The following is a 20,333-nucleotide window of genomic DNA, read 5'->3' as shown; positions in this document are numbered from 1 at the left end:
GAACCCGAGGCTGCCCGGCCTGGACTCGCGCTCCGCCGAGGACTAGCCGGGTGCCGCGGGCACAGGACTTAACCTCCCGGCGCCTCAGTGTTGTCATCTGTAAAATAGGGACATAGTTACACCCGCCTCTCGGGATGGTTAGAAGTAAATAAGGAGACGCCTGTAAAGTTAGAGACGGTGCCTGTTGCATTGTTGGTGAGGAGTCGCCTCTATTATTATCGTCTCTACTCTCAGCGATGTCATGGGACCTGGTGGATTTAGGGCCGGAGTGGGAGGCAGAGCCTGGCCCTCCCCCGCGGTACCAGGCCTCCCTTTGGCGCTGCTTTTTGTGAAGAGAACATTAACAATAGCAGCCCTATTTGTCTCGCAGGAGGACTTCATTAGCGCCCCGAGGTGAGAGCCAGGTCCTCTGAGCTCTGCAGGTGAAGGCTGGTGCGTGCGCCCAGCAGCTGAGTGCAGAAGGATGGCATTCGTTCGCGATTCAGTGCGCCTTCGCCCAGGGAACTCTTCTTCTCCATTAACATTTCCCAGCTTCATATCTACTCCCCTGCTTCTGCCTCCCTGGTTATTTAAATAAGTCTGTTCCCTGGAGTCCCAACTCCTGAAAAATTAGAATGAGATTGACCTCTTTTCCTTTCCCAGTTTCTCTTGTCTTTCTGGGTCCTTTCCTTTTCCTTCTCAGTGAGTTGTAGTCCCGGGGTGATCGTTTGGGCTTAACCTATAGCCAACCCGCATCTCTCCAGTTCAGAATACGTAATCAAAGGGGCTGTGTGTGCGGGCTTAGCTGCCTTGCGCCCACTTCTTTGTGAGGCATTGTAAGCAAGCTGTGATTTCGTCTTTTTAATTTGCATCTGCTGGTCTGATGGACTTTTCAAAGGCCTCTTTGAAGTCTCCACACGTCTGGCATGTGCTGGGACCAAAGCGCTTGGTAGAAGTCATTTCGCCCGTCCGCACACATATTGCGTGGGGTCGAAGACAATAGTGTAGATTGTCTAACTAGCATTTTGAACAAGGATTTTCAAAATCCTATGCTTTGAAGTTGGAGAAACGGAGGTGCAAGGATGTATTGCCGTCCTAACTGAGCATGGCGATGGCTGAGCCAGTTTCGAGGGGTTGCACTAACTGTTGCTCTCACTGATATGTTTGTTACCTGAATTTTTATCTCTCACAAGCCACTATTTTTGGGTGGTTTACAGGATTTTCTCAGCTGGGAGTAAGTAGAAAGAGGCCTGGCAAACAAGACAGGAGACCTGGGTCCTAATTCTGGCTCGAACACTAGCTTATCATGTGATTTGAGCAAGTCACTTACTCTGTCTCCATCCTGGCCCAGTTTTCTCATCTGCAGAATGAGGGACATGGAGCAGATAATCTTTAAGGGGCTTTAAACGCTTAAAATTGTACCGCATCTGCATGGTTTATAACTCAGCTTGTATGTGGAGGAGGAGGTTTAGAGGCATTGTCATTCCTATTAAATGTTCCTCTTCATGTAGGGAATTTGTCATTGCTTTTGAGATTTGGGTGTCACCCCACTAGGTTTCTTGGTGAGGTTGTTGAATGGATGCTAACTTTCAAGAAGGTCTTTGGTAATCATCAAAGCAGATTTATTTAACATTTTTGGATGGGGCATGTGCCTGGTGCAGCTTTACTCCCAAGGAAACTCATAGACTTGAAACTGGAAGGAATCTAATCCAGCTCCTTTGTTTTATGTGTAAAGAATAAAAACAATAGCAAACACCTATATCATACATGCCAATCACTGTTCTAAATGCTTTACGTATATTCATTCACTTAATCCTCCCAACAACCATCTTCTGAAGTAGGTGCTCTATTAAAATTACCAAGGAGCAGAGAAGTTAAATAACTTGCTCAAGGGTATACGCTATCAAGGGGCAGAGTCAGGATTGGAACCCAAGCAGTCTGCCTGTATTGCTCACATTAGCCCAGCTACCTAACACCTGGCTTTTCTGTCATCAGTGACCTAAAATGTTGTTTCACTGAAAGGAAAAGATCCTAAGAAACCACCTATTGTTTGTTTCCTCTCGTTTCCTGTTGAGTAATTATGAGGGTTGCTCCAGTAACCTGGTTGCACAGGATTCATTAAATGAACACAAAAGCTTTTGTATTTGAACATAGTGACCCAGGAAGAGATGAATAGCAATGCTGAACCTTAACCACATCTACTCAAGTCCTCCTTTTTAGTACCGCACGATGTCTCATACGGCTGGTTTATGTGCATACACATACTAGTAGTATTTCTGGTTACTTCTGATGCATGACAGGGAGAGTTTTAGGCATTGAGATACTTGTCTCCATTGCTATTTGCTAGTGAGCCTCTGCTTCTCGCCAGGCGCTGCTAGATGCTGGGGAGTAATGACAAATGAGATAAATGTGCCTGCCCTCCGCCGCTTCACAGTCTGTTCCCGAGACCGATAAGGAGAGCAGCAGTTCCAGGACAGTGTGCATACTGCTGCGATAGGGACACAAACGCAGCGTTGAGCTGAGGCAGCCCATACCTCTTCGGGGGCTTATTCTCTTTTGTGTAAATAGTCCACTTTTGAGATAAGGTGAAGACAAAAGCACTATTGCTTGCTGTTTGGTTTTAACTTTTTGTTTGTTTGTTTCCTTTGCTGTTGGCATAACCGAAGCACAGAGAGATAAAAGGCTTAGTTCTGAGATTATGCAGTGAGTAGTCCAGCTGGGAATAGCCCTCTCTCACCAAACCAGGCCGGTCTTTAGTCAAGCAGGATGCCTCAGAACACAACATGGTGGTTATGTCTTCATTGTGGAGGGGTTTCTTCCCTCTCCCACTCTTCTCTTTGTTTACAGTACATTTCCTTTCAGTAGACAAGGTTCTACTGAGACAGTTCTCTCCCTCTGCCAAATGTTAGGTATAAGAGCTTTAATTGTTTTCACCTTACAAAATACTTAGATATATAATTTAAATATATATATATTTTTATAATCAGAGCTATTAAAATTATGCCATTATATAATTATATGGCTATTCTTTAGTAAAAAAATGTCTAGGATTATTTTATTAGGTAACACTCAGTTCCTATAAGATAGAGAGATAATGTGGAGCTGAGGCTGTGTCCATAGGGTGTCAGGTTTTGTGTTTCTGGCCAGGCATACTCTTGAGAGTATAGGGTAATAGAAAAAGGATGGAATTCAGATCCTGATTCTGCCACTGTTACCCTTACGCAAGTTACTCAACCTCTCTTAGCTTGTGTTTTGACATCTCTAAAGTTAGAATAAAAATAGGTACTTAATGGAATTCTTCTGAAGAATAAATAGCATATATAAAGTGTCTTCATGCTTGCATGTCATTGTAACTCCATAAATGATTGCTGTTATTGTCTTTATAAGTGATATGCACCAATATCTTTCTGATATTTTTGTAGGATTTTTGAACAACTGCTGTATCTTTGCCTGGTCTTTGGTTTCATTCCTTCTTTATGCCTCAGAACATTCCTGTTCCACATACAAGTTTAAGCAGATGTGGAGCTGGTAAATGATATTGTTAGTGGTGATGTTAGACCTCAGTTCTTGAGTTCTGCAAAGAATGAATTCAGGGTCAAGAACTCTAGCACAAGAAGTTGACTAACCTTTTAGAAAGAAAGTTACAGAGGCAGAAGCAGTGAACCAGCTGGGCTGTGTGGACTTGGGAAACAAGTCACAGAGGCAAAAAAGGGCCTTAGAGCTTAGGAGAAGGGAAGCAAAGATACATGCTGAGGGAAGGAGGAGGGTGGGGAAGGCCTGGGCAGTGGTCCTTTGCCTTAAGGGTTTTTATGTGTTTTCCAAAAGGGGGGATTTTAGGAGAAGTCTCAAGGATCTCAAAAAAATATTCATCAACTTTCCAGGTGGGTTTTTTCAGGGTCACAGTCTCTACTGATTGGTTGACACTAGGGTAGGGGGGGTCACTAGTCATTGTATCTGGTCCTAATGTCAGTTGTGGTGTTGCTTTCTCTGGTTTTGCTTCTTTTCTGGGCAGGGAGCTGAAACATAACTGAGGCCTAGATGTTATCTCTACTTTGACCAAAACTCTGTCTCTGTGGTCAGCAGACATGAGGCTTTGCTCCTAAGGTTATTTAATGTTGATCAGAACCTCATTGTCCCTAGAGCTTAATGCTTAAGGGAGTGGTCCAGCAAAGGAGAAAGAAGCAGGTGAGTCAGGGTGCTGGATGGGGCCAGTTTAAATCAGCCATCTGTCTCAGTTTTCCCCATTCTGCTTGCCAAGGAATTTTCTTAACTTTGTACTATGTTGCCTAATATCCAAACAGTGTCTGAGATAGCTGGGGATATTCTTTTTCCAGGGGAGATCATGGCCTAGTTAAATTACAAAGGGAAGATTGGAATTTTCTTGGCAGTTTTAATGGGTGTCATGGTAAATATGTCCAAAGAAAGAAAAACAACACTTGCGATATGGTTCTTGGCAGTTATCATCGGTGAGAGCATGACAGTAGCCGACCAAAGAGAAGACAGCCAGACAGCCTTTATCCTGCCTTCAGGCAGGACTGTGAGATGTGGACCAAAGGGCATGCCCACGGGTAGAACTTACCCTGCTGGGGGACGGATGCAGCCTCCCACAGTGGAGGAAGCATGGCGATTGGGACCAGCCACACGGGGGTTCACATCCCAGCCCTGGGAGGCTGAGGAAGTTTCCTAACCGCGATGAACTTCAGTTTCATTATTTGTAAAGTGGGGTTGGTTCTCATTTACTTCGGTTAAGTTGTTGGAAGTATTAAATGAAGTAACAAATATTTAGTGCTCAGCACAGCGTCTGACACGTAGGTACAGAGTAAATGGTAGTTTTAGTTTTCCATCTTTTTTTTTCTTTCCCTGTTTTTATTTTTTATTTTCAAGAAAAACGATTTTAAGTATAATAATGTTACATGCAATAAACAATATTTCAAGGAAAACAGTTTTAAGGATACAGTCTCTATGCGGTCTCCACTTTCGCTCCTCGGGTGTCAGGGTTCTCCTGCGAGTTTTCCGTTGATTATTCAGAAAGTTTTCCTGTATTTTAGTTGTAATACCAGTTTGTTCCTGGGAGCATGTCCATGCAGCATCCACTTACTCTGCCACCATTTTTAATCTCACGTTCCCTTCCCTCCGTTGCAGGCTCCTCCTTGGCGCTGTTCTGGTCGGGCGCATGTAGCTAGTTTTCTTTCTAGTCTCTTCGTGGAGGATATTTACAGAAGTTCTCTCTTTTCATCTTACTTCCCATTTTCCATTCTATTTTATTCCTAAAAGTATTGAAAACAATAAATAGGACGCAACTAAATGGATGTCAGTTGTAGTAAAAAAATTAAATATCCCCAATCCAGTTGTATCCCTCTCTTTCCTTCCCATTCTCCTAGACATATTAGTTATAGCAAAGAAAGATATTAGAGTCATAACATTGGTGGGCTCCTACAGCACTGGCACCGGGAAAGGTCCTCTACTATTAGATGGCATTTATGGACAGCTGCCTAGATAACAGTGTTGCTGTAGTGTTAAAATGAAATCATACATGTAAAGCCTTTAGTGTCCAGAATATAATAAGCAATGAAAATTCGTTATCTTTTGTGTCAGCAATATCATTTGCTATCACTATATGTAAGGCACTGGTAGGTGCTTTATGTGCACTCATTATCTCATTAACTCTGCAAATTTGGATCCAGGACTGATAGGGTCCCAGGTTGATCCCAGGTCCTTTGAGAGGCACCAGCAGACTAAGCTCCTGGAGAATGTAGAGTTGGTTCTCATCACCTTTGAGTTTCAGTTCCGAGCACGATGGTTCACCAGATACTGGATGAAGGCAGAGCTGCATGTGTAAATGAATGGAGAGTGATAGACCATCCAGTGTAGGTTCTAAGAATGTCCTGTAACAATCGTTTTTCCCCAAAAAAATAAAAAGTATACTTTAAAGAAATGGAATGAAGAATTCTAAACCAATGTTTTTTATCTGCTGGTTGATATCCATTAATGGATGATTAGATCCAGTAGGTCACAACCGAGATTTTATTTACAAGTGGAACAGAACAGAATGGAATAGAAAAAAAAGTTTGTGTGTATGCATACTAATGATATTCTTTGGTAAAATGTGTTTTGTACTGTGGGTTTTAATTGTAAAAAGTTTGAAGAACTCTGTTTTAGCAGACAAATTACACACTATCTGCACCCTGTGATATTTTGATCTCATTGAGAGCTTTTAAAAAAATCGGTCTTACATTTTCCTTATTCATTGCATTCTGGTCCTGTGGATAAGGACTGTCCTGAGAGAGTACAGTGGTCTCAGAGCAGGTATTTTTAGCCTCAGTGATTACCTGGGGCAAAGCCAGGCTAAGCATGTACTGCTGTGAAGGGCACCAGTTTGTGGAACAAACTCTCCAAGTGCCTAGGTTTCTGCTCCAGTTTATTGAGGTGCTTTGAGGTCAGTCATTGCTCTCTTACCAAAGATAGGTTAGAACAGGGGTCCTCAAACTTTTTAAACAGGGGGCCAGTTCACTGTCCCTCAGACCGCTGGAGGGCCAGACTATAGTTAAAAAAAAAACTATGAACAAATTCCTATGCACACTGCACATATCTTATTTTGAAGTAAAAAACAAAACGGGAACAAATACAATATTTGTATTTGCATGTGGCCCACGGTCCGTAGTTTGAGGACCCCTGGGTTAGAAGAATAAAGAAGGACTTGGAACTTACTTGTAGGGAAATAATAAGCTTTAATGGATTGTTCATTGTAAAGTGCTTTGCTATCACCTCATAAAGGCATTTCCTTAACTTACTCTCCATTCTAGGTCTGTTTTCTGAAATAGAGATCCCATGATCATTAGCGTGGTATTTTACATTCCTACTCTGCTGGGCACATTAACAGAAGTCCCTTGAGTAGATATGGTCTCTTACCTGCGGCCTTGGTACTTCTTCAGACACCATCCAATGTATAACTACGTCCTTACTGCTCAGCGTGTGTCAGATAGGAGATACCTTTCACCACTGACATTGCTCCCCCGCTCCCGGAACACTGAGGAGTTAGTCTTCCCGAAGAAACTGAACTAGAGTTCTTGTTAAGTTGCTGTTTGAGTTTTGTGCCCAGATCTACTGCTGGTGGACCCAGGGTACACAACATTTCCTGGCCGTGAGTTTGAAAATTGGTTGGATAATGTATGACGAAAGACATGGAAATTGACTGTAGTACTGTAAGGGGAAAGAGTGACAGCCTCTTGCAAGATGTCCAAGACAGCAGAAACCAGACAGATGGTTAGCTGCTGGTGATGCAGTGCTGGTGTCCACGCCCTGGGTGCACAGACAGGCCTGACATGGTGTTCAGTTTATGGGATCGAAGGGAGAGGCTGCCCTTTTAACACTTTTTTTTTTACTTGGATGGACTTACTGGTGCTGAGGTAGAGACAGATAATAGTCCTGAGTCTTAATCTTTAAAAAACTGGCTTTCCTTTGCTGGCCCCAATACTCAAATTTGTATTGTTTGCCCCGGTTCTGTGGTCTAAAGGATTAGAAAAGGAGTCCTAAATTAAAGCTTTTAGGAATCAACTTGTACTAGCACCTAAAAGAAGAAAGTCAGAGAACAGGCACCTTCTCCCCCGATTTCTGTGTATGTGTTTTCGACCTCCTTTGTAACTTTTCCACTTAGAAATAGCATTGTTCTCTTTTCTTCATTCCCTGCAGACTCGCTCTTTACTGAGTGTGTTTGAAGAAGATGCTGGCACCCTCACGGATTATACCAACCAGCTGCTCCAGGCCATGCAGCGCGTCTACGGAGCCCAGGTAGCCTGCTGCCCCCCCCACCCCCACCCGGGGGGCAGAGTGGGGCCTCCGCCCTCATCTGGAACTTCTCTCAGGAGGTTGAGAAATTTGAAGTAAAACACCATTTAAATTTTTGAAATAAAATCAGATTTGTTTTTCTCACTTCTGTCCACCTTCAAAAACTGAGGACAGTGTTTTCATTGCTAAAAAAAAAAGAGGGTGATTTCTCTGTAACTAGTAGAAAGGGACCACATCACTCTTTTAATTTTTAAAAAAATTCAACCCCAAAGGGAAACATCTGAGTCTCCTCTTCCTACTTGAGAATGAGTGGGTTCAGTATTATGAAACATGCCCTTTGTCTGTCTCATAAGTTAGGCAGTCTTAGATGTCAGTGCGGGTGGGTAAAGATGTTTTTTCAAGCGCTCCTCTGAAAAGACTTGAGTCACAGTTCTGAAACTATTGGTGGCTTCTTTGTTTTGAGGAACAACTATCTCTGGCTTGCAAAACCATGGAAAATAAATTGCTGAGTAGCAAAAGTGAATCTTTTTAAGATCAAGAAGTGCCCATGTATGTTACTTTTCAAGAGAAGACTTGAGAGTTACTTAAAAATAAAATTCATTATGTTACACATCAAAATGTTATGGCAACTGATGCTTTTGATTATTGATTTTTTTTGCTGATTTACAGCTGTACATGTTAATGTTTCTTTTCCTCATTGATGATTTGTAAATAAATACCACATTCAGTACATAATAACAATACATATTAATACTCATGTATAGTCATTATTATACTAGAGGCCCGATGCACGAATTTGTGCACAGGTGGGATCCAGCCAGCCCACCTCGATGGGGGCCGATCAGGGTGGGCTGGTCAGGGGGTCGGGGGAGGGAGCCTCGGGCAGTTGGCTGGCCGGCCCCACCCCCGATGGGGGTTGGGGAGGGCCAACAGGGGCAGGGATGGCTGGGGGGAGGGGCCTATTGGGCCGGTTGGCCACTGCTGTGCACGTCATAGTGACTGGTCGTTCTGGTCGCTTGGCTTTTATATATATATATATGTAGCTCTTAATATGTTATATAATCATTTATTATTGTCATCATTGTTTTATTAGTCATTTATTCATGTCATATGTGGACTTAGTCCTTGCCATTAGGAGCTTACAATTGGGCTGGGAGACAGAACAATTACTTCAGAGTGTTAGTTCTAGGAGAGAAGGGGACCCAGCGGAATTGTGTTGGGCACCTAAAAGGAGGATGATGGTGAGAGTTGAGGTTTATTGAATACTTTTACATGGATCATTTCATTTAAATTCTCAACAACTCTGTGAGGTGGATATTATTCTTATCCTCATTTTATATAGGTCTAGAGCAGTGGTCAGCAAACTCATTAGTCAACAGAGCCAAATATCAACAGTACAAAGATTGAAATTTATTTTGAGAGCCAAACTTTTTAAACTTAAACTATACAGGTAGGTACATTGTTATTAACTTAATTAGGGTACTCCTAAGGCTTAGGAAGAGCCACACTCAAGGGGCCAAAGAGCCGCATGTGGCTCGCGAGCCATAGTTTGCCGACCACAGGTCTAGAGGATTAAGAATTCTGTTGATGAGTAACTTGTCCAAGTCCATCCCATTAATACATGGCAGAGCAAGTCAGCCTGAAGTCAGAGCCCAAACCCTTAATACTAAGCATGGGAATGGTAGCCTGAACTAGGTTAGTGGCAGTAGAAATGGAAAGAAGTGGATGAATTTCAGAGGTATTTAGTGCGCGGATCAGAAATTGATTGGTTGTGAAGTGGTCGGGTGAGTAAAGGATGAATCAAGAGTAATGCCCAGGTCTTTGAATTGAACATCAGTGTGGATAGTTGGGAAAACACAGGAAGAGGGGTGTGTCAATCACCCAGAGGTCAGGCCAGAGATGTAGATTTGCAAGCTAAAATGTATAATGCAACTATAGCTTACTAATTGGAACTAATTCTTTGACCAAACTAATTGTGTTTATTTGTAATGTTGCTTGCTTCTTTGGTATGACATGCAGAAAGAAACTGGGCACATACTTTGTCAATTTTTTTAAGCCCTATTTATATTGTATGTCTTTGTATTTTTTCCTAATTATTCAGAATTGAAGAAAATAGAAAATTTTTTTTACTGGGCTTTTATCTGAACTTGTGTGCTGTTCAGCAATTTAAATATTGTCGTGAAATGATTTGTTTTCTGTTTAAGGTATAAGAACACCAAGACTTAAGGGACTGTGTCTCTGCCACTCCCAGGGGTCTCTGCTCTGCCTTTCCATATCTGTCAGAGTCATTTGCTTGGAGATGTTCAAGCGCTCTCTTACGTGTTTTGTCTTTTGAGCCAGAAAACTACGTTTTGCCAAAGCTAAGTAGGTTTTGCATTCCAAAAGGCTGTAACTGGCTTTTCATTCACACCACATGACCATCACATGGTTTCCCCTCCCAGCCAGAAACCCTTCCTCCTGCCTCGGCATTTCCTGCAGCAGAGGCTAGCGGGAACAGCTGGTTAGTGCTGCCAGAATCAGCAACAGTACCAAGCTTTCACATCAGCTGGGTCAGGTCATTGGTTTCTCAGGTTTAAAGACTTAGGTGTTTTGTTTTGTTTTTAATTTTAAAAGAAGAAAACTTTCCTGACTCCTCTTTGATGGGTTTATTTATATATATGTAGTATTATTTCCCAATGTTTTCATTCAACTTTTTTCACTAAGTTATGTTTTCTTGGTTTACTTAACATTGTTCCATAAATACTTTATACCTAGATCTGTTGAATTAGATTGATAGTTTTATTTTTAAAAACAGAGGTACTTATTAGCAAAATGTAGTTTTTCGTTATATTTTAAAAACCAGGTTTATGCTTCTGATAAATGATAAATGTTCATAAAAGATATTTTAAATTGGGCCACATAGTAAATTGCTGTATTCTGATATAGCAAATGCCCTTCATACCTGTTTTAGGAAGCGGAAGGGCAAGGCAAACTAGAGGAAAGTTACGTGCGCAATTTTGCTGATTGTGGCTGGTTGGGGGAGATTTTAAATTTTATTTGGCTTAAGTGCTAGAATGAAGTGACAGTCTAAGCTGTCTTCAGCATTTTATAGCAGTCCTCGAGTCACATCTGATCTTTTCACTGTCAGCTGTGCCTTTGCACATGTGGGAATGGAGTACTCCATTATCCGTTTTTCGAATGAAGGAAACTGTACGCATTTCTCAGGCATTAACAAAGCAGAGACAGGTTACTTAGAAAGATCTGCTATGTTTCCAACTATTGGCTAAATAAGTTAAAAACCTCTGTAGTGTCTGAACAGATGCATATTCTTACCTGGGCTATTGCAGCATTCTCCTAAATGGTCTTCCTGTCTTCAGGGAGATGTCCCCTTCAATCCCTGCGCCCCCTGCAGCTACATTTATCGCATCCGAACCGCCCTTCCCTCCCTGGCTTCAGATGCCTCTGTGGCTCCCTGTGACAGCGCAGCTGCAGCCGAGGTTCGTGGACTGAGCATCAGCCGCTCCTTGGCTCTTCTTTCTATGCCGTTCCTGCTGCCAGACACCCCCATCCAGCCCCTCCCCTGCCAGATGGTCTTCCTGGCTTTTAAGACTGACCTCAAGTCCGAGATGTGCCTGACACCTTCCTTTCTAACTTTTCTCCCTTCCTGGCCAGAATGCACCTGTGTGCCCAGGTGCCTGTGTACTTGTTGGTCAGAGCACTTACAATGTAGCACGTGGGGTTTCCTCGTCCTTCTGCGGGCTGAGCTCCCTGGGAGCAGACTCTCTGTCTCCCATGCCCAGCACCATGCCTCCCCCCTGAATGTTGGACACAGGTGTCGAATGAAGGACTGAATTCAGAACGTCCCCTCCTCGGGTCCTTAGCTAGGGCGCTATCATCCAGACTAGAGCCCAGTTTTCTTTGACTCCCACCTCCTTCCCCACTTAGAACATGCTGCTGTTTTGCCTCAGGAATACCCCGCAGATCTCTGCCACCTTCTCCTCTTTCTGGTTTGGGCTCAGACGTTTGTATCTCTCACTTGACTTCTTCAAGTGGTCTCCTGACCCTCATGCCATGGTCCCCTTAAGTGTTTCCTTCTGCCACAGCCACTCATGATTTTTCTTCTGCTCATGTCCGATCGTGTCATTCTCTTGCCCAACTCCCTCAGGGCTTCCGTGTTGCCTCCAGAATCAAGGCCTGCCCCAAACTCAGCTTTCTACCTCCGTTCCTGCGGCACTCCCCCTCCTCCCATGTGCCTCCCACTCCGAGGTCTCCTGAGCTAGAGCGAGCCCTGACCCCAGCTCTGGGGTACGCACTGGCACATGGGACTGTCAGCCCCTTGGCTGTAGGCAACATTTCTGGCCACACACTTGGAATAGGTCAAAGCAGATGCCTCCATTGTGGCTGACTGTAGTGGGTTTCCTCTGCCCCTGCTCCCATCCTCTCCCTCACACTCAGCATGGGTGGCGAGTCTGCAGAGGCTTGGGGGCTTTCAGGTGGTCTTTGCAGTTGGGAAGCGCTCTGTGCCACCGTAAGGTAAACACTCCTTTGCCAAAAGCTCGGTTTTCCTTTCGGGTTTGCCAGTCACCGGTCTTCCTGCCTTGGTGACAGCCTTAGGAAGTTCTGTTTAACAGGAGATCCTGTCAGTAAACCCGTCACCAGGTCACCTTTTTAAAGGATTCTTAGGAGGCAGCAAGGAGCACAGGTAGTAAGCAGATTGCTGTTGCAGAGCATCGAAAGAACCTGCCTCTCAAACCCACTCAGGATCTGAAAGGCCACCTCTTTTGCTGGACCACAGCTAGAACAGTGTGGGATCTATGTTCCTGTCACAGGCCCTGCGGGGCCTGCCCGCTGTGGGGTTTGGGTTAGAATAGCATGGTGTTAAGAACTTGGGCTTTGGGTGTTGAGTCTGCCAGGTCTGACTTAAGTCTCTGCCTTGCCGGTTACAAGTTGTGTGATTTTAGAAAGCTGTCCTTTCTGATAGTCCCTCTCTACCTCGTAGATGCATTGTTAGGATTAAATGTGATCGTATGAAAAACATTTAACAGCAATGCCACTTGCTAGGAAGAACTCAGTAAATGTTAGCAGCTTTCTTTATTATGATGATGACCAATATTTACTCTTTACTCAAGCTCGTATTGCAAGTCTTGCTGCAGAAATAATTGTGTGGGCTTACCTGACAGGGTGTGGGTTAATTAGCTGATGATGGTAAACATTTCATAAACCTTTGTCTACAGTACATTAAGGTGAGTCAGGTTACAGCTGGTCTTGTAAGGTGCTCTGTACAGGGAAGGTTTGTTTCTTTTCAGGATGCGTGACGGACCATTTTGTGCTTCTGGCTTGTTCCCAGTGAAATTGTGCTGATAGAACAGAATCTTGCTGCCTGAAGTCACACACATGAACACATACAGCGTCTTCATACGGGATTTCTGGGGGAGACGTGGCAGAGTCCGCTGGACACGGTGGTGTTGGAGAGCAGCTGTTGTGTGCTGTGCCCCGCTTCCCTCCGCTGCGGCGGGCGTGTGAGCAGCACACACGTGCTCTCCTGTAGCCTGGGTGCAGTCTGATGCTGGCAGCTGCCTGGCCGGTTTTTCCATTACATTTGCAGCGCTTACCAGAAAGCTCGAAAGAAGAGAAGAATTCAGGCAGCCCGTAGCCCTTGCTTGTTTTGAAGGCAGGGAGGGTGGCATCTTCTCTGTTGGCCAGTCTCTAAAGGATACAGATATGAGGGAGCGATATTTTAGACTTAGCCAAAATAAAAAAAATTTAAAAAGAATGAGGTAGAAGAACAGAAAATGATTCTTGGATCTGAAATAGTGTAGCTTGAAGGAGAGCCTGCTGAGGGAGCGGTGGCAGAGAGCTGGGCCTTCTGAGACATTTACTGTCTAACGCAGATCAGCAATATCCTGTCCTATTTTTATTACTATTTTTTATTTTGGTAAGTAGAGTGTTTTTGGAATGAAGTTACACTCATTCATGTATGTTGTTGGTTTGGCTGCTTTCATGCGACAACCGCAGAGTTGAGCAGTTGTGACAGAGACCATGTATCTCACAAGCCAAAAATAATTACTGTCTGTCCCTTTGCAGGAAAAGTTGTCAACTCTAGCCTAAAGCAGAGATCTTCTCTACTATCTCTTAGCAGGACTTGGGATTTTAGAGAGTACTGTTTAAGCATCAGGCAAACTTGGATTCATATCCCAGCCCAGCTGCTGACTGGCTGTGTGGCCTTGGACAGGTAGCTTAACCTCTCTGTGCCTGTTTCTTCACCTGTAAAACTGAGTTAATAATTAGAACCTGCCTTACAGGGTTGTGAGAATGAGCTAAGGCCTGGAATGCGCTCAGGGTGGCATCTGGCATGAATTAATTGTAAACTAATTGTAAATGTTAGCTGCTGCTGTTAGGGTGATTCTGTGGTTCTATGAAGTGTAGTCTGCATGGTGCTACCCCAGGCAGATGCCAAGGTAGCTTGAACAAATCCATTTTAAACCCATTGCCACTAACTCAGAGGAGTAAGAGAGTCTCTGATGTAGCTGAGAATTAGCCCAGTGGCTGGGCTAAGACCCTTGTTCCCATGCACTCTGATCTTCAAAACAACACTGCTGAAGAGGGGCTGTCTTCTGGCTGTTGCTTCATCCTTGTCCAGTCATTTGTGACGTTTCCTTGTAGGATTAGTAAGTATTTTCCTCCCTGACACCATGATTTCCTGGTATTGTTTTAAACTTAGAATTCAGATGAATCTTCTAAACTTGTTCATTCATTCACCAAACCTTTGTTGAGTGCCGGCTGTGTGCTGGGAACTGCTGCACATCCCTGTCTGGATGCTGACAGTGCTTGTGGACCGGTCCCTGGCCTTCCTCCTAGCTGCCAGCTCTGGCTGGTTTTGAAAGGGGTAGCACCCCAGTAGGATGCCAAAGCCAGGACCTTTCATTATGTTTGCTTGGCTTTATTTTGGGGGAAAGGGGAGAGGGCCACATTTCAGGGTCCATTAATGCCTGTTCCTTGGAGCAACTGAAAGAATTCAGGGAAAGGGTTAGCCAGCTGGCTGTAAAGTGGGTCCAAAAAAGGAGGATGAGGCTCTACTGGGTCTTGCAAAGGAGGACCATGAAAAATAGAAAAGTCTCTGGAGAACTGAGGCCTTGCCCCTAATGGAACAGCAAACTCAGGAGAACCAAGGCCAAGGCAGGCCAGCCCCTCCTCTCCCCACCTCCCTCTCCTCCAGGCCAGACCTGGTGGCTCTGCCCTTCTGTTAGGAATAAGCCGTGAATCTAAAGAGAAGCTTTAACCGAGCTTGGGAAACGTAAGACACGTTTTCTAGGCTGGATGCACTGGTGGTGGGGATAGTTACAGAAAACTGCTGTGGAGCCAGAGATTAGAGGGATGAGTAAGAGAAGAGGAAAATGGACAGTGAAAATTGGCACAAAATGGGCCTCCCCGGCTTTGCAGCCGTGCTTCTGTGTTACAGACCCAGTGCTGTTGGGTAGGATCGGATCATGTCCTGGTGCTGCTGAAATCCCCATTGCACCTAGAATGAAGTCTGAATCTGGGCCACCGAGTCCTGCGTGCCCTGGCTCTGCCTGCCCTGCCAGCCTCGTCCTGCCTCCGTGCCCTGCACCCCCTACTCCACTCCTCTCCCTGTATAGCTCTTCCAACAGGCTGTGCGCTTTTCCCACAGGAGGCCCCTCCTGGAAAGCTGTCCCCATGGCTCACTCCCAGTCTTTCGTCAGGGTCTGCTTAAAGCATCTCTTCCTTACAGACCCTCTGGCTCTTCCTGTCAGAACCCCCTAATGCATCCAGTATTCCCTTTGCGGCTCTCATTATGCTTACAACTATGTTTTTGATGTCTGCTTTCCCAGTAAGCCCTGTGGGGGGAGCACAGGGACCATGTCTTTGTTGACCCTGTTATAATTGTTCCTTACATTTGTTTATTGACTCAGTAACCAGGAGCAATACTTTGTAAATGGTTGGGGGCGGGGCACAAGCTTTAACCTTTTATTCTACAAATAATTTCTGAGCAAAATAATTATTTTACACACATATTTTAAAGGAATTCTCTGGTGCCATTTTTCAGTGACTGTACACACATTGGACAAGTCTCACTTGCTTTTCTCTTCTCCGCAGAATGAAATGTGCCTGGCCACTCAACAGCTTTCTAAGCAGCTCCTGGCATATGAGAAACAGGTAACTTGATACTTATATGGCATGTGATGTTGTGCTCAGGACTTTCTTAACTGGAGTTCTTTAAAAGAAATTCTCCAAAGGCTTTTTTAAGAGACCTTCTATCCTCCTTCCCCCTTCCCCTCTCTTTTTTTCCATAATCCATTTCCATTTTTTCTTGTCTTTTCCTTTCCCCTGATAAATTCTCACTGGTGATTATCTTAGAGTCTGTATGATGCCTTCTCACTAGCCTACAGAAGTAATCAGCTGCCCTTGAGGGAGGGTTCATGGTCCCTGAGAGACTACAAATGAATTGACACTAACAATTCCAGGAAATAAATGCAGATACCATGATGTCTGAACAGAGGGAGATGGCCAGCGAAGGAATAGTTTGGGAGGGGCAGTTGTGTGCTAGACGCTCTGGTGTGCCCTGCTCTTGGGAGAAGAAAGGAAGTTGGTGTGGAGGGCATGTGTGGTGGGGTGATGCCGTGGTGCCGAATTCCCAAGCATTCCATAATACCTGGCTCTCTTATTCTTTGGTCTTAGAATTTTGCTCTTGGCAAAGGCGATGAAGAAGTAATTTCTACACTTCACTACTTCTCCAAAGTGGTGGATGAGGTAAGTTAGCAACATGGCAAAAAAAATTGTTTTATTCGTTTTTGAACTTTCAGCTATTACTTTGGTCCACTTTCTATATTTAGATACCTACTTAAATATCCGAGATGTTATTTCAACTTGTTAATATTCCAAGGTTTGTTTCATAAAAGAGATTGTATACTATCATATGTTTCCAGTTTGAGGGGAAGGGCTTTGATATACATGAGCAATAAACCAAAAGAAAGATTTCCAAGAATTTAGTTTCCTAAGGAGGGTGCATTAGCCTCTCAGAACTGCTGTAATAAATTACAAGTATGTGGCTTAAAACAATAGACATTTATTTTCTCGCAGTTCTGGAAGCCAGAAGTGTGAAATCGAGGTGTTGGCAGGGCCATGCTCCCTCCGAAGACTCTAGAGCAGTGGTTCTCAACCTTGGCTGCACATTAGAATCACCTGGGAATCTTTTTAAAATCCTGATTTCTGGGCCTCATCCTCCGGAAATTCTGTTTCTTTGTTATGGGGTGGAGCCACAACATTAGTAACAAAGGAACAGAATTTCCGGAGGATGAGGCTCAGAAATCAGGATTTTAAAAAGATTCCCAGGTGATTCTAATGTGCAGCCAAGGTTGAGAGCCACTGCTCTAGGGGGTGGGGAGGACCCCTCCTTCCTCTTCTGGCTTCTGGTGGTTCCAGATGGTTCTTGGCTTGTGGCAGCATCACTCCCACCTCACCCTGCCTTCACATGGCCTTCCCGGATTCCACCTCACCCCCATGTTTGTTCTCTTTTCTGTGTCCTCTCTTCTCATAAGGACACTTGTCCTTGGATTTAGGGCCCACCTGGATAACCCAGGATGATCTCATTTCAGGACCCTTTGTTACATCTGCAGAGACCATTTTCTCAAATATTCACATGTTCAGGGTGAACATTTCTTTTGGGGGAGCAGGATTCTACTAGTGCTGGGCAGAATCCTCTGCAAAATTAGGTAGATTTAAACTGTTTCATCTTTCAAGGAGTTTGCAAATTTGTCATAGAAAATCGCGACAAAAAATAAGCAAAAAAAGAAAATATGCAGATGCCACTGAACTGTTGAATCATTAATACAAAGTAGCACTATCTTCAGATTATAAAATGAGAAACTAACATTCATGTAAAATTGTACTGATAGCATTTTCATTCATTCAGCAAATCAGTCAAGTTCATTCGACAACCGTGACTGACCACCTGCTGTTTAGCAGGTGCTGTTCTGGGCACTGAGGATGCACCAGACAACAAGTTGACCGGTTCTTTTTTAGCTCCATCCTCTACTCCACTACTGTGACTTTCTTTAAAATGTGTGTTAAAATGGATGGATAATATAATTAGAGAGGAGCAAAAAGTAACTATTTTGGAAAGTGAGGAGAAGAATGTTTATTAATTAACAGTGAATAAATAATCCAGGGAAAGAAGCAAAAACTACACCCACTGAAGCCATTTGTTTTCTTGACTGGAAGACAATGGCTAAGGACATGTGGGTAGTCGTCAGAACCAAGATTTCCAGATAAAGATATTTACTCGCAACCATATTTTCATGGGCAGAAATGATGATTTCAGTGGAGAGTGAATCACTCTCAAAGGATGGGGGCCTGGAAGTGTAACTGTCTGGTGGCATCATGGCCTCCTGGAAGTTCAGCACCTTAAGGCGTTTTCAGAGATGCAAGTGAGAGCAGTTAGCTCAGGGAAGAGGGGAGTCGCTTTTGAGGTTATTTTTCTACCTGGGCCTATACCAGATTGAAAACTTTCCAAGACAAGTAATTTGACTCCGAAGTTAAAGAAAACTCCAAATAAAAGTAGTTTGTGCGGCTTTTATTTAATAGAATGTCCTGGAAGCAGATCTCCGTGTAGTGGCATGCAGAGATTTTGGCATTGGTGATTCCCCCAAAAGCAAAGTTTCTGAGTCACTTTCTTGGAGTTCATCTGAGACAGGAAGTGGTCGTCATTATGGATTCCATTGCTGAGGGGGTGTCAGGCCCTCTGCTCTGAGTGTTTTTTATTCACGTTCCTGCTTTATCCTCACAGCAGCCGTGCAGGGAAGATGATGGGTCCCCATTTTCTCTGTGACACCGCTGAAGTGCCAAGAGGTCATCTACACTCTGTCCACTCTTCTCAGAGAAGACACTGTGTTTAGAAATGGTTGTCCGATACCTCTCCAAAGCCCCAGGACAAAAAGTGGGTGACACGCACCCTTTGAACCTTAAGAAGAAAGTAGGAAGAAATGAGTAGCTAGGAAATTTGCCGTTCCTGAAGTGCATAACCTTTGGAATGCCACTTATCTCCCTGAGTTTTGGGTTCTTCATCCGTGGGAAAGCCCACTTAATTACGACGTTACAAAGATTAAATGAAATGATGTAGATCAGATGTTAAGCCCAGAGACAGGCACATAGTAGGTGCACTTGTTGACTTTCACTCAATTAACTTAGTAAAAAAACAGTCCATTTCTTATTGAAATTATTCAGGAAAAATCATTAACACATGCTGTCCTGATGGCTAATTTAGAGGCGTGACTGTCTTCGTGTATTTCCAGCTGGACAGAGCTGCCATGCCTTGGCTTGATTGACAGATGGGGAGAACATTAGCAGCTCGGCCTGTAGCTCCTTGCCTGGCGAAGGGTCGACCTTGGGCAAGGCTTTAAGTTTATCAAAGCAGCCTCTGCAGGAATAGCCCTGAAGGACCAGAGGACTGGGGAGACCTCTGTGTAGGAGACTCAGATATCACTGAGAGAAACTGCCCCATGTTTACTCCACAAAGTGACTGCTGGGCGATTCCCCTATTCACCCAGCAGGAACCCTGGGGCATCCTCAGTAACCTCTGCAAGTCTGGGCCCAGGGAAGAATCCCTCCCACTGTGTTTGTTTCTAATTGCTAATGTCTGGCTGCCAAAACATCTGAAGTTTTTGGCAGCTTTGTGAGCATGAAAAATAACTATCTCAGACAGTGGAATGGGAAGAGCATGGCGTTTGGACCCTAATAGCCTGGGATTAAATCCCAGTCATGCCACTTACTTGCCTATCTGTAAAACAGGGCTAATAAATTATACCTAACTCACAGAGCAGGTGAGACTGAGAACTAGAGCATGGAAGCTGCCCTACAGAAAATGCTCCAAATGGTGGTGCTGATGGGTTCACTTATTTCTCCTGGACCACTGACAGCGACGGGCTTTAGCGAGGCCTTAGATAGACGGGGAGAAAGAGGAAGAATCAGGGGCTGTTAGAACTGTCTGGTGTGGAGCGTCACGCTTGGGAACAGTCGTCTCATTCTTAGAAAGGTTTTTTTTCTGAAGAGCAGAGGCCTGGGTCTGGCTGAGTTGTTTCAGTAGGGAGCTTTCTTTGCCGGAGCATATTCCCAGGCCCACGCCCGCAGCTGGCTGTGGTTTCAGGGTTAGAAGGCTCCCAGCAGGCCTGCCTTTCAAGTGTGACTGCAGCCCTCTGCGAGTGAGAGAGCTCACAGCGGCCTGGCGAGGCTGTGACTTGTGCTGAGCGCTCCACCCAGTGAGCTGTGTTCACTGCAAGCACATCACAGCGCTCTTGCTCCCCAGGGGGTGTGGCTTAGACTGAGAACACCGAGCCAGAGTTTGCACATAAGCAAACGATAACTGTGGCTCAGACTCCTTTAGCAAACTTAACTGGTCAGTTAGAAGCTCTCATTTAGCGTTTAATACCTCTAGGCCCCTGGTCGGCAAACTGCGGCTCGCGAGCCACATGCGGCTCTTTGGCCCCTTGAGTGTGGCTCTTCCACAAAATACCACGTGTGGGCACGCACGTACAGTGCAATTGAAACTTCGTGGCCCATGCGCAGAAGTCGGTATT

General features: G+C 44.5%; 1 protein-coding gene across 11 annotated transcripts in view; it reads left to right on the top strand.

The window, feature by feature from the left end:
- APPL2 (adaptor protein, phosphotyrosine interacting with PH domain and leucine zipper 2) overlaps window positions 1-20,333 on the top strand; it is a 41,349-nt gene that overhangs the window by 468 nt on the left and 20,548 nt on the right. For 7 of the 11 annotated variants that reach the window (XM_036297902.1, XM_036297899.1, XM_036297896.1 and 4 more), the window contains exons 2-5: window positions 7,669-7,767; window positions 11,121-11,240; window positions 15,859-15,918; window positions 16,441-16,512. In XM_036297902.1, coding sequence (XP_036153795.1) covers window positions 7,669-7,767; window positions 11,121-11,240; window positions 15,859-15,918; window positions 16,441-16,512 — 351 coding nt within the window. Of the gene's footprint in view, window positions 1-7,668; window positions 7,768-11,120; window positions 11,241-13,633; window positions 14,412-15,858; window positions 15,919-16,440; window positions 16,513-18,553; window positions 18,698-20,333 lie in introns of those variants that run through there. The other 4 variants (XM_036297895.1, XM_036297900.1, XM_036297898.1 and 1 more) reach the window with 4 other exon arrangements.

This window comes from Myotis myotis, unplaced genomic scaffold (assembly GCF_014108235.1).
Source record: "Myotis myotis isolate mMyoMyo1 unplaced genomic scaffold, mMyoMyo1.p scaffold_m19_p_3, whole genome shotgun sequence".
Taxonomy (NCBI): Eukaryota; Metazoa; Chordata; class Mammalia; order Chiroptera; family Vespertilionidae; genus Myotis; species Myotis myotis.
The sequence above is the reverse complement of the archived record's forward strand: the minus strand, read 5'-3'. Positions and strand labels throughout refer to the sequence as shown.